At 40.3% G+C, this 15,000-nt stretch overlaps 1 protein-coding gene across 1 annotated transcript; it reads right to left on the minus strand.

The window, feature by feature from the left end:
- Window positions 1-8,108: 8,108 nt before the first annotated feature.
- Window positions 8,109-11,978, minus strand: LOC137967613 (uncharacterized). The gene is made up of 3 exons (XM_068814131.1): window positions 11,885-11,978; window positions 10,655-11,010; window positions 8,109-8,497 (listed from the first exon to the last, which is right to left on the minus strand). Exons 2-3 carry the CDS (start codon window positions 10,843-10,845, stop codon window positions 8,212-8,214), a joined length of 477 nt encoding a protein of 158 aa, XP_068670232.1. The 5' UTR covers window positions 10,846-11,010; window positions 11,885-11,978; the 3' UTR covers window positions 8,109-8,211.
- Window positions 11,979-15,000: the final 3,022 nt, after the last annotated feature.

The raw sequence follows: 15,000 nt of genomic DNA on the forward strand, positions 1-15,000 counted from the left end.
CCTTTCCCTTCATCAGGGCAGCACAGAAAGCCGCAAAACTTTAGAACAAAAATTTATTTTTCAAATCGGTACTCTTGATCCTAACGGAATTAACGAACGCTTTTCATTCAACTAATTTATTCAGTTGTTTTTCACGTTACTAGGCACCAACCAATAGCGTAGCTCCATCTTTCTGTATATAAACCACACGCAACCTACAATTCCTCGATTCGCTCCGACGAAGGGCTAACGTTCGAAACGTCAGCTTTCGAATCTCTTTACGGTGGCCAATTCACATTATCAACTCAGTTGATAAAACCAAATTATCTTACTTTACAAGTGATTTACATATCCTATTCATCCACCTCGTAAAACGGTCTTGCGTTGGGCTTTAAGCTTACTCGGCAAATTTCCATTGCAAAATATTAGCAACGTAATACGAATTTTTTCAAATTTAAAGACGCTTGTCGATTTTCTAATTTCTTGAGGTACTGTCTTAGATGGCGGTTACTCAGCGCGTGGAACAATTAACACAAGGTAGCTAAGCTTCGTTGCGTAGAAAACTATAAACGCCGCGTCGTGTACGTCTGTATTCACCCATCCAGTGAACTGGTGAGGTTTCTTTAACCATCAGAAAAGATGAGAGTGGTTTTCCTTTGCAAAGGAACTAGAGGGGATGTGGCTCCTATCCTAGCCCTCGCGGTGAGCTTTAAGTAAGTTCTCGAGTGGCTGCTAACAGATTTATCGTATGTTAATTTGATTTCCGTGAGTTTGTTTATAATGCTGCACGGATATTTGCACGAATTGTTTTCCTTCGTTGTATTGTGGCTTGTTGCCAGTGTCACGCTGAGAATTTTTCAATGGGTACTTGAGCTTAATATTGGGGTAGAAAGAAAATTGGCCATTTATCTTGATGTGCAAAAGAAAAACAATGTAAACGAAGCGGAACGAAAATTACTTACGACTGAATATTGGTGCAGATCACTTCACTTTTGCCGCATTTTAGGGATTCCCCTTGTTGAATTTTCATGTTTTGAACTGTTTCCCTTTCGATCCCTTTTTGATCTTTCGAAATTGTACAAACTGAGCATTGTTCTTTCGCCAGCGCGCGACCCTTCGTCAATCGAAACAATTGAACTGTTGACACAAGCTACAGTGAAGTGCATCGTGTCTGTTTGGTGCCCATTGTTTATTTGTTTAAGCTAAAGTTTCATCAGAACCTCAGGCAATTTGGTTAATTCACGTTCTTGAATAACATCGTCGACACACCCTGGGGGCAATTTAATATTTTTTTTTTTGCCGGGACGGTGAAATCATTTTGGAAAAAGAGTAAATATGCTGCAAAATTATATGATATAAATTGGACAAGTAAAATTTGATTTGTTAGAATCAATTACTGATCAATTATTGATAACTTGATTTAAAATTTTTAACTATATTTCAAAATTAAAATTGTATGGAATTTTCCTTTATTATCTTGAACACATTAGTTGGGAAGGGGGGGGGGGGGGGTGGGGGGGTGGGAAGCAGTACTCCCACAACAAAATCGTTCATGCCCAAGGGATTTCCTAGCTAGGAGGGATGTTTAAATTTTGAATTGACTGATACAATAAATTGTATTTTAACTAAAAATATAAATTCAAATCAACAACTTTTTTGAAATGGATTTCACTATTAAAGTTAACATCAAGAAACAATGTTTTGGCTATTTGACGGTCATTGTAAAATTTTTGTATGCACTCAAATATATACCATGTAAATGTATGTAAATGCTGAGCTAAAGGGAAAAGACTGGACATATTAACGTCAAATTCTGGTTTTTTTTTCTCTTGAATAAGGTTTGGGCATTAGAAAGCCTTTCTATACCCTTAGGATCATGACAAAAACACCACATGAGTACATACGGGTAACATACGAGTAACATACGAGTAACATACGGAACATACGGATACATACGAATACATACGACTAACATACGACTAACATACGACTAACATACGAGTAACATACGGATACATACGACTAACATACGGATACATACGAATACATACGAGTAATACGAATGTTTTTCTCATAAAGGAAGCTCTAATTATAGGCCTTGCAGGCATTTTTCACGTCAGCAAACACGTACCCGGCTCAGTTTGAGGGGGGAGGGAGGGGGTGTTGATCAACCCCCCATGGCTTTCGTTAAATTTAGTCACAGTAAAATAAATTCACATGGAGTGCAAAACCCTTAGCTTGCGCTACAAGATGACAATATATTTTGGATGTCGCTTATGTCGTGTGACGTCATCAGATCCGCCATCTTGATTTCACTATTTCAGCTTAAGTTGCCTATGATAAATCAGTGCAAAAAATCAGTGCAAAATCAAGCCAGAAAGCTTAAATGGGGTAAATGATTATGACAGACCTGCTCTGACTTCCTTACGTGCCTTAAATGTAAACTGGCCTGACAGTCAATCATCTACGAGAGCAACATCCAAAATATACTGTCATCTTGTTGCGCAAGCTAAAGGCGGCGAAATACGAGATACAAAAACCCTAAACTTGGCGCGAAACATTATTTCGTTGCAAGTTTGGGTCGATTTCTCCCGTTTTTCACCTTGCATGATCAACTTGTCGCGCAACAAAAACATTTGTTGCGGGTTGAAGAAAGTTATTGCGAAAAGTAGAGCGCAGATCTACTCTGAGCAACAAATTTTGGCTTTGTTGCTCGTTTTTCATCAAGCTCACAACTTGTCGCGCAACACATGTGCTCTTGTACTAGCAAATCAACCACTCAGCGCCCTGCATTTCTTCAACCCGCAACAAATGTTTTTCTTGCGGGTCAAGTTGATCACGCAAAGTGAAAAACGCGAAACATCGACCAGAACTTGCAACGAAACAATGTTGCCCCACAAGTTGAGGGTTTTTGTATCTCGTCTTTCACCGCCTTAAGGGTTTTGCACTCCATGTGAATTTATTTTACTGTGACTAAATTTAACGAAAGCCTTGGAGGGTCTATCAACACCACCTTCCCCCCCCCCCCCCCCCTTCCTCAAACTGAGCCGGGTACGTGTTTGCTGACGTGAAAAATGCTTGCAAGGCTTATAATTAGAGCTTCCTTTATGAGAAAAACATTCCCATTACTCGTATGTATTCGTATGTATCCGTATGTTGATCGTATGTATCCGTATGTTACTCGTATGTTACTCGTATGTCAGTCGTATGTCAGTCGTATGTATTCGTATGTATCCGTATGTTCCGTATGTTACTCGTATGTTACTCGTATGTTACCCGTATGTACTCGTGTGGTGTTTTAGTCATGATCAATTCACATAATCATCTCAGTTGATAAAACCAAATTATCACATTAATTACAAGTAAAGTGGGTATTACTGAATACATATCTTACACGATTTCCTTACGCGTGCAAGCCGAGAGCTTGGAGTAGACATTGGCGATCAGCTGGAAGTAGAACTGAAGGATATTTGTGACAACTACATGAATTTAAAATTCAATCAAGATTTAGAAAGTATTAGAGCAAGGCTGAAGAAGAAAGTATGTGGACTTGGAAGTGAATTATCCCGCAACCCTTCGCCTCAACGAGAGTCATCAAGCACAGTCTACAAACGTAGTGAAGTCCACCCGACCCGAGTTGTCACAGAGGAGTGTTGAACTGTTTCGCTAGTGCGCCTGCCTGATCGGTCTAATTCGGAACATGCCTTTATTGTGCTTGAAGGAAAGACAGGCAGAAAGTCGAAGATATGGTTCGCTGATTTTGTTCCCGTACACTGGTTTGATGAATTCAAACCAGGAACAGAATAAGGTAAAGTCAGAATGGAGTCCTATGAGTCATCAGCAGTAGAAGACCGAAATAGCGACCGGCTGTTGTTTAAATGCCAGAAGAGAATGATGGATGTTCGAGCCAGCGACCGTTTGTTGTTTTCCACTTGGTTGATCGCCAAATCCGCTGCTGAAGATCTGATACAGAAGATCGAAGCTCAGCAAGAAAAGCCTCCTAAATATCATATACTAGGAGACAACAGTGTGTTGGCTGGGAGTTCGGCAAGTTCGAGTAGCAACCCCACTGGCCATAATTGTTTCACGTTTGCAAAGATGATGCTTCGCGACTTGAACGACCCATTCATAGAGCTACCGGAAGACGGTTTGGAAACTTGGATTGGCTCGGCGACAAGTCGTTACCTTGTTGATAAGCAACTGACAAGCAGGAAGTGGTACAGGACGCCAAGTTTTCTGCTTATGTTCGGGTTTCTAGCAGGTGTATTTGTTGCTTACTTCCTGTTCAAGACTGTCTAGCCAAAGAAATAAACTGCAGTCTGGGAAAAGGACAACGAATGTAATGGACATTTTAGAAACCTTTAGTTGCTACACTCTAGCGAGCTAGTCTTCTAGTCGCGAAATAGATGACAACTGTCAGAAGCCTTACAGAAGGTGAATTTAGAAAACAGTCTTAAGAAATTACCTGCACTGACTGGTTCAAAATCGTGTTTCTATAATGCGATGAATTATTGAGCCGATGCCTACTTTTGTTATATTAGTGTACACACGTTCTGCCCATCACGCAAGGCACGCGCGCGCTTGTTGAGTGACGCAATCAACTAGGGCTAAAATAAAAGCAAAATTTTCCCACTGTAACCAAATCAAGTTTATTAAACCAGGAACAGCAGAATAGCAGCATATCGATAACCACTACCTGTTAACGTCTTCCAGCTGAATCGAAGGAGCGAATCCGACGAAGGGCTCGCTCCGACGAAGGGCTAACGCTCGAAACGTCAGCTTTCGAATCTCTTTTACGGTGGCCAATTCACATTATCAACTCAGTTGATAAAACCAAATTATCTTGTTATAGTTCCCACCGACGCAGCACCACAGTTTCGTTAGAAACTTACCCCTCTATTCGTTTCCTACATTTCCCTCGTGTTCTCAAATGCCCGTCTTGTTTTAATTTTATCACAGTGTAATACACGGCTTAGGCTTCTTTATTTGTTAAATATAGTTTTTATAAGTTAATTTCTGTAAAACGATTTTCATGATTTTTCATGTAATTTGAGAGACCCTGGGAACGAGGTTGGTGCAACAGCAAGAGAACAAGAGCAAAAGCGTGAAGGAGCTCAGGCACAGAATTTCGAAATGATTCAGAATGATTTCGGTCACGAACAAATTTCCTTTGATCGCTATTGACCCTGAGCTGACGCAGTTGCCGATGTGTTGGCCCACGCATCGGCGGGATTGGATTCTTTTTCTTAAAACCGTAACTTTACTATGTTTAGATGGGAAATTCGCTTCAGCTCTAGAGTTTAACGCATCAACGCCTGAGCCGGCGGTGACGAGTGTTGGCCTTTGTTCCACTTCTGACGTCATCACCTTTGATCAAAATTGGTATCAGTTATACTTAAGTTGTGCATCTGCGTAAGAATGTCGTCTGCCGTATTATTGGTACCTAAAAACAGCGGCCAATTGAAGTTTACTGATAGTAACCTGCGTAGTTGACAGGTTATTTTGTTTTGTTTTGGCCATCAACACTGAAGCTGCGAGGGGACTGGTGAGGAGTCGAGTTAACTGCATTATGACGGAGCTTGGATTCATCAGCTGAAAACGTGGGTCAACTTCCTCTAGAGGACCCTGGAAAGGAAGTTGAACGTGGGGTAAGACTCGTGTGGCATTGTTTTGGTTGGCAACGGAAACGGGAGTCTGTTAGTCCCAAAACTAATTTCGACAAGAGGCTTAAAATGATAAAACCTGCATCGATGATACATAACGTTGTGTTGGCAAAGTGGACCATTTTACTCATCTCGTCACCCTGACCTCATGACGTTTGTGCTTTTATAGCGCGGTTTAAACTAGATAACGAGTTCTGTTTGAGTATATCGCTTACCCTTCAGTCTATTGACCAAGTCAGCACAGACTGAAGACAGAACCTGGTCAGTGTCTACGTGTGACGAGGCACAGTCAGCAGGAAGGGGCTGCTGGCACCAAAGAGGCAGTTCCTGTACGGGCTCCACTAACAAGCTTACAAGATCCATACTGCTGTCTTTATCCACAAACAGCGCATGCGACAGGCAGAATTCCTCGTAACACACTTTAGATTTGATGTAGTCTGGCGACACCAGGGGGGGGGGGGGGGCGGGGATCGCACCTTGACGAATGTACTCATCATATATAATAGCCAAACTAAGTGAAGCGTACCCCTTAAGATTACATTAACTAATTTATTTGATTATTGAATCCGCTCAGTAGTCGTTTCAAGAAGGCGATAATAAATTGATTATTGGAAAATTGAACCCACTAGTCGTTCGAAGAATACGACTAATGGGTTTAATGCTCACAGGGCTCGAGACTAACCTTTCAGCTTGCTAGTTGAGCGGCTCAGTGACAAATTTTTGACTAGCGAAACGCAGACATTTGTTACGGCAACGTGAGCAAAAAACTCTCCGAGACTGAAAAGTACAAAGTTTTCTCGCCCTCAGATTCTGACAGAACTACCGTCAGAACCTCGGAATTGGCGCCGCCGAAAAACATTGTGGGCTTTCAAAATATCGATTCACGATTTTTGCTGTGTTCCACCTTAGTTCTATACGTTGCAAACATAGGCATCGATGCTATAATTATAAGCGTCCCTTAACAACGAAAATCAAGTTTTCGCTTCGTGAGAAATTCTCAAAGAACTTCGCAACTCGCCGCCGAAAAACAAATGCGGATTCGCGATTTCTCAAGGACAAAATAATTCGTTCCGTCTTGACTTTACAAGTTGCAGACGTAGGCATCGATATTATAGCGAAATCATTGAAATTTTCGAACAATTTTTTGAAAGGGTAGGCGACCTTCATGATCGAAACATGATCCCTAGAGAGGGTAACCCGAAAACACTGACCCCCGGTCCGCGGACCCCCACTACGGACCGGGTCCGCTGACTACCTACGGACCGGTCCACGGACTACCCGTACGGACCCCTCTACGGACCACTCCCAAAAATAGAATAAAAATAATAAATAGAGATTCCACATTGGGGTTGTCTAATAGATTACTCGTGTCGCTGAAATTTCGACTATTAGACTGTGCAAATGCAACAGACTTGGGTTTTTAACTTCCTTCCCCCTCTCAGAAAAAAGCCTAAAATCTCTTAGATGCCGATGGCAAAAAGAAGGAAAGTTCTTGCTTTCCATTCGTGGCTCAATCTAGCTATGCAAGACGATGTGTTTAGGTTATTCAAGCTCGTTGTATCTGTAATTCTGCTGAGCAAATTGTGAAGCGTGGATCCATGGAAGAATGGGCTGAACCAAGTTAAACAAAAAAGTAGAAGGGAAAGAGCGCAAATTTCGAGACTTCTCAGAGGCTTTGCGGAGGCTTCCTGGAGGCTCTCCGGTCTTTCATCTACTTTATAGCCACTGTATGGTTTCCTCTGGGCCTCCACTGTTCACAAATTTTCACTAGCCAAAATGGCTAGTGAAGCTCAAACCACTATCCAAAATGGAATTTTTACTTGTCTCTGGCTAGTTGGCTACCGTTAGTCCCAAACCCTGGTTCAAAAAAATAAATTTAATATTGATTTTTGAAATGACTCAGTAGCGAGTTCAATATTCAAATAGTCAATTCATTATTGCATTCTTGAAACGACTAGCGGGTTCAATATTTGAATAGTCAATTCATTAATGTAGTCTTGAGGGGTACGCTTCACTTTTAGCTTGACTGTAACACGGTACTTTTCATCACATATTAAAACGGTATTTCTTTCCTCGTTTCCGACGAATCAGTTGAAGACGAAATTTTGCCACATGATTCGTCCAAACAAAAGATTTATACCTAGACGACTTTTCCGCCGTCTCAGATGGATGTATCGCCTCGTAAAATCGCTATTACAAATTCTATTGCATATTTCTTTCCACGTTTCCAACGAAATTGTGCAATGCAATTCGTGGCTCTGTTCATTACCTTATTGAATTTGGATATCCATTGGTGGTAAATGCACCAAAGTCTCTTAAAAAAGAAAAAAAAAGAGACAAAAACTTATAAGCGTTTACTACGTGCGCGTTTTCGCTGATGCACATGTTTGTCCAAAGCCTGTCATGCCCTTAATTTCTTGTAGACAAAACAACAAGCCAAAGCCGAAAGCACAGATACAAAATGTAATGAACCAATTGGAACTCGAAGCATCTATTTAAAACAACAGACCCGCGTCAAGGCTGGAAAACCGTAAAGCGCATCATTCACTGCTTGAATGGAAAACTTCTCTTAACGGATCTTACCAAGTGCATTGTAGAGTATTTGCTGCCACGATGTCCCGGTATTCAACCCATCTGTATCAATGAAAATTCTTAAGTCTGGGTCAAGCGACTTCAGGGTTTCCAACACCTTGTTGGCATGGGTCTTGTTTTGATGTGAGTACGAAATAAATACATCATAAACTGATGCTTTGCTGGTCATCGTGGGCACACTGGAAGAGACTTCTTCCTCTGTCTTCTTCAGTGAATCCGCCACATCATTACTGGCTGCTTGGAGTTTTCCTTTATCTTTTGGCCTGAAGGTGGTGACCAGAGAAAAAAGTTACCTAACATGCCCAGTTGAAGTGATGACAGGGGTTTTAATAACGTTTCTGGCAGGAGGGAAACTGGTTTTCACAGACGGACAAAACTATTTGTTATTATATGGCTAGCTCCGTGAGCGGGCAAGATGAATCAAATCCTGCGCTGTGATGGCTACCCGAGCGGGCAAGATGGAGCTATCTTGCCCTCTCGGAACTACCCGCCGTGTCCCGCGAGAAAAATTTCCCCAAAAGCCATCGTTCTTTTTTTGCGAGTTTATGGACCTCAACTACGTTTCGGTCCATAAACTCTTGACTGAACAAGCTTGGTCAATAACCCATACATCTTGACTTCTTCATAAAAAAAAAACTTTCCACTAGGTGGTCAAATCATCCTCACAGCTGCTCACTTTGCCCGTTGCCTGGCCCTCGATGAAACGCCTGTACGTAAATAGATTGTAAATCTACACGATAATTTATTATTTATATTGCGCAAAATACATGTAATATATGATCAAATGCGCATTACATGGGATTAAATTGTCAATAATAATTTATCCAGAATAACTAAAAGTATTAAAAAACAACGAATCTATAAAAATTTAATATATACATAAAAAATAATAATCCTAATAAAAAACCAATCTACAGAGATGGGTCTTTAGTAAACCTTTAAACCTATTAAAATTGGGCTCATTTCGTATTTGTGATGGTAGCCCATTCCACAATTTGGGTGTCGCAGGTAAAAAAGCGCGGTCACCCAATGTCTTTTTAGTTAAGGCTCTTGGCGTTTGAAGCATGATTCCCATTCTACACGATCTTAAATTGTATCTCTTTTCTTCCTTTTGGCTAATAAGTTCTTGTAGATATACTGGAGCTTGTCCATGAATCGCTTTAAAAGTAATTATAATAATCTTAATTCTACTGGGAGCCAATGAAGCATACGCAGAATTGGTGAAATGTGATAAAACCTTGGAATCCTAAAAATAAGTCTTGCTGCCGAATTCTGGAGCCGTTGTAACTAACTGGGGTTATAGACTCCTTTACGGACTATTCGTATGGCTTATCATTTTAATTCTTGTAATGTTTGCCATAATAAATAAGTTGTTGACATCAGTTATAAACTTTTTAAATCAGAATCTTTTCCTTGTTACCGATTGTTTTTTTTACCCTTTTTACGTGAGGTATTCTTGGTTTTCACTCACGTGATCAACAGCCAAGTCTTCTCACCGAAACAAAGAAAACGATTTGTATAACAATAGAGTTCAATTCCCGGAGGATACATTTGGTCACCACGACATTGCCTCATTTCAAACCGTGAAGGATTAGGTACGAGTCTGTAAATTATGTGATTAGCAGCTATTGATCCACACAGTCAGAAAGTGCAGACCAAACTTTACAATTCCCCAAGTTTGGTGTAAATAGAGCCAATAGTAAGCAAGATACAGCCATTTGAAAATGTCAAAATTTACCAAAAAAATGTATCATGAGCATCCGGACGCTGTCCGAACACAGCGTCTAGTTGGCCATACATTTCTTTGTTAATTTTGACGTTTTTACATGGCTGTATCTCAGTCAAAACTAATCTGATTACCACCAAACTTGGGGATTTTGTGAATCTCGGTGTGCTTTTTCTGACTATGTGGATCAATAGTTGCTTATCCCATAATTTACAGACTTGTACCTAGGCCTTTTTAGTTTGAAATCAGGCAATGGCAGTCGTTTATTTGTTTAGGGGCTCCAACATGGGCGGGATGGGGGTGCTCCTCGTACCTTTTAGGGGTTACAAAAGCAGGTTTGGTACCTCTTAGCATGTTTAGCCTGAAAAAGCCCACAGTAGGAGCTTTTGTGGTAGGGTATTGAGCCAAAAAAATTTGACAGGAGATAATGTGTTCTGTAAGAATTGATACCTCTTAAAAAATATTCCAAGTCATGCCCACAAAATAGGATCGTGGTACTTCTTGGACAATTAATTTAATGATATTATGTTCTGAATGGTTCTGGTGTTTAGCAGTAATGATAATGATATGAAATTTAATTCCGAGAGATGGGGTTAACACATTTGAGAGTCAAAATCTGACTTATCTTGTCACTTCAAGTCAGTGTTGATAACTAATTTTCAAACCTTAATCAACAATGTGAAGAGAACCTTACCTACAATCTTCATACTGAATGAGGCTCATGTATGTTGGCATATAATCCATGGAGGTGATATAAAATGGAGCTAGCACCGTTTCATGTGACCGTCTGTTAATGCACAACGCCATGTTATACTGTTCAATGCAGCTTTCTGTCTCCAAGTAACTTGGGCTTAGCAATGCAATAACACGTGCACACTTGCCCATGATGTCAAATATCTCTTCCTGCCAAGATTCGTTATCATTGAGCTCTTGAAAATCCTGAAACACTCTGACTTTTTTCTCAGTCCTTAAGAACTTTGCAATCTGAAGGGCTGAGTCATGGTCTTTAGGACTGTGAGACAAGTACACATCATAGATAATCTCTGTCTCCTGCAAAAAAAGATCAAAGCTTTTTCATGATCTGAGGAGATTTCTAGCCATGCCAGGGTCGCTAAACCTTTCATTCCTGTACCATAAAATAGAAATTAAATGAATTAAGACGGAATCCACCAGAAGTTCGAGTAACAAGTGGACAAAAATCTAGTACCACGATTATTGACATAGTATTGCAGTCTTCTGTACGTCTATTTTAAACATCTTCTCAAAAAAATCATTTCTGGCAACACCAAACGTCAAAACGAATGTTGAACTTCGTATGAAACACTTGAAAGTACTGGTGAAATGAAACCGATGATTAAATTGTGCCTGTGTTTGCACAAGTTCTCTGAACTTTGAAATTTATTTTCTATTGTTCCCATGGGAAATTGTTTTTGGTGTTACTTCAGGCAAATACTTAATATGTGTTTAGCTTTAAGAAAATGTAAAAATGACTGTAAAATACTTAAAATTATTCTGGTACACTTTTTGTCCACTGATACATGAAATTACTCAATTTTTTTCTGTCAGAATTCATCTTAATATACATGCATTAAATGAAATACAAAACAATGAAAATCACAGCTGCCACAAAAAAGAGAGCGACTACTTAATATATAGGTTAGACTGTGAAATGGCATATCACATTATCCAATGTTTGTGGAATTGCTCAAGAGTATAGATTGGACTGAGGGTGAAACGGCTGGCCTTTTTTGCTCCCAAAAGGGAAGTCAGTAGAAATATGTTTCACCGATCAGGGGTTGGGGAGGAGGAGACTGAGTCATGTCCATTGACAGACCACATGCATCTTAGCCACAGTCCCTCACCAAATCTTTCTAGATTAAACTATTGTATTAATCTCAATAGTACAATTGGGTCCTTGTATCACCAGACATAAGGGAAAGAAGATTTGTGATTCGGAGTTCTTCGACCTCAACCAGCCAAGGTTATGGACATAAAAAACGTGCTTCCAACGTAGACCTTTAAAAATTGTGTCTGTCGCCCTCTCATGCGAAACGGTATAAGAACAGCTACAAATCCGTTGCCAAGTTATGGCGGTGTCCCTATGTTGTTAATGCTTTTGTTACTGTTGGGCAATTCTTTCGGGGAATCTCGAAATGCTCACTTCTGTGCTCGTCCCGACACTCACACGTGCCCACTAGATTGTGCCAGCACGCGCCTCGTGTCTTTTACCAACGTGAGAGGAGCAAATACTTTTACAGGCTATTTATATGTCTCCTATTCATTTCACTTGCTTGTTCCAGTACAATAAATGTGTGACTCCTGAGGATCGAGTCAATCACAGCGGGTATCGTTTTGTTGACAAGCCATACCACCTCACTAAGCCCAAAGTCTTATGTACTCGCCCCCGTTATATCCTGCTTGCAGTTTTGTTTTGTTCTTGAAATACTCTCCAGGGCTCGTTGTGACAAGAAATGGTCAGAAATGATGTTTTATGGGGTGAGGTGAGCTTCGTCATGCAGCATTAGAGCATTCCTTGTTGTCTTAGCCGCGATATCTATCTCCACTTGTAAAGTTCTCAGATATAAAATGAATTCCTGTATCAAAAAAGAAATAGTTAATATTCCAAATCACTTGATGATCGCTCAAGCTTTCGAGTTTATACCACATAAGGTGATTAAAGGAAAGAAGATTAGTGATCGGATTCCTTCGACCTTTTAACTGGACCTTTGAGTCTACACTGAGAACAGCATAAGAATAGCTATGTAAGACGTCAGAATTAGCTCCAAGTTGTGTCTTTAGGCCTTTCGCTACTGTTAGGTAACCTATGCATGGAATCCCGAACTGATCACTTCGACGCCCGTCCAGACAATTGCAAGTGCCCACCAGTGTCTGCACTCTTTTTGGGATGAAAGCATTCTAACATGTAAAACAGAGTTTAGAACGATCCTCTTTGTCCTGTCGTTTTTACTGTTCATTCATGTGAGAAGATACATATTTAAGAATACCAGACTTTTCAGTGGGCTTCAATCTAATTCTACAGTCGGGTTGCAGTGGACAACTAACGACGTGGACCGCTTATGATAACACAAGAATAACGAGAAAAGTTTATCAAACATAAAGCAGGCCGTTGGGGTTTCTCGACCTTAGCTAGTCAAGTATAAAACAGAAAACGTCCCACTGTGTTGTTAACTGCATCTTCTCGAGAGGCGCAATGCTCGAATGGTTTACGACTGAGCTCAGTTCACTGAGGACATTCTACAGCTGGCTCTGTCACCACCGCCTTCCAGTGAGGTAACATGTTCACCCGCATAGCTAGTTCTCAGCTATGTAGGAAAGAACACCAGCAAACCTGCTTTAAGAATCAGCGCCATCTTTATTCCTCTATGTCTTTTACACTCCGTACTTCTTACGTAATTTTGAAAGGGAATCCCAAACAGTTCCCGATATGCCGTTCCCGACAATTGCACGTGCCCACCAGCCTTCTCTTACGCCAGCGCGAGACTAGAGACGTATTTACTCATGTCTCTAACTCATTTGCTGTCCTTTGAGCCTAGTATATTTGTCACGCAGTAAATTCGTCACTTCTGTAGTATTTTTTCTCGTGAATTCAAACTTTCACCCCGCTACCCCGGATCAGTCATGGGTGCGTTTTGTTGACAAGCCTCGTCATCACTCAATGGGCCAAAAGACCGGCTAACGAGCTGCCCTCGTGTAGTGTTTGCAGTTTTTTCGTTCTTGAAATAGTCTCGTTATGACAATAAACCATGATGTTTTATGGAGTGGGGTGAGGGGCGTCATGTGGCACATTATGGCATTGCATCTTGCCTTGGCATGTCAGTCTCGAAGCTTCTTCACTCACTCTTGTTAAAGTACATAGCTTCACTGTAATTAAGCATAGCACATTCCTTTATTCTCTTTAAAAAAAAAATTTAAAGCAAAAACAACTTCAAGGAATATAGATAAACCTTATACCTACTCACTTGTGACTACCGGCGCAACGGGGTAAGGCGTATCTGTGCCGTTTTTTTTTTTCTTGCCCGAGGCAGCCCATTACGTATTGAGCTATACTAACAGGGGTAAATACCCTTACTTTTCCGCTGAGCTGGAAACACTCTTAACAATACATCCTTCGATTATAGAATCTAGTACGATCACATCTTTGTGTCATCATTTTTCCTGCACTCAGCTTGTAAAAATATTACTGCCATGAATAACCTGAGCTGTACGAGATTATATATATTACTGTATTCTATCTCATAATGTTCCATGTAAGTAATAGTTTATTTATCTATCTCCATTAAGCACACGCCCTTTGTCACATCACCCTCGTACTTTATGGAGCTACAATGCATTTTAGAAGCATTTTTTTAAAGGAAATGCGGTCGACTTGCTCCTTGTACATTGCTGATTTAGCATTGCATGTAAGCACTTGTGAATTGTTTAAGCACACTCGAGGAAAATCCACGGGGATAGACCGGTACGGGTAAAGAAACACCAGGAAAGAAGTCCAAACAGCATAAGGGTCTATATATGCAAGCTTGGATAACTCTTGAATAGCTAGAAAGAAAGTGAAAGAGGTGCATGTTCAGTGAACTGCAGCAGAACGAGAGCCAGGAATCGACCAAGAGAGCAGCAGTCCAGAACAGATGCTTCGAAGCTATCACTGAGAAGTAAGGGAACATATGAATGTAGACCATGTTCTTGTCAATACATTTTAAACGACTAGGTCACCCTATTTTTACGATTTTTACATCTCTTCCTTGATTACGACTGTAAGCAGAAGTGTACAATATTAATTAAATTATGCAATCTCAGAAATAATTATAATTTATCAAAATGGTTAAACAAAGATTAGGGTAGTGTATTCAGTCACTCTTTAAAATAGTGTATGTAGTTAACGAATAATTTCAAATGTTTAACTATTTTTGGTGTATTTGTATTTGAAAATAAAATGATTACATGCCTAAAGAATAAACCAACAAAAACAAACAAACAAAGATCATTTTAAGCTTAGTAGCAAGACGGTATCTTTGTACAAAC

The sequence above is a fragment of the Montipora foliosa genome, chromosome 8 (assembly GCF_036669935.1).
Source record: "Montipora foliosa isolate CH-2021 chromosome 8, ASM3666993v2, whole genome shotgun sequence".
In the NCBI taxonomy this organism is placed as follows: domain Eukaryota; kingdom Metazoa; phylum Cnidaria; class Anthozoa; order Scleractinia; family Acroporidae; genus Montipora; species Montipora foliosa.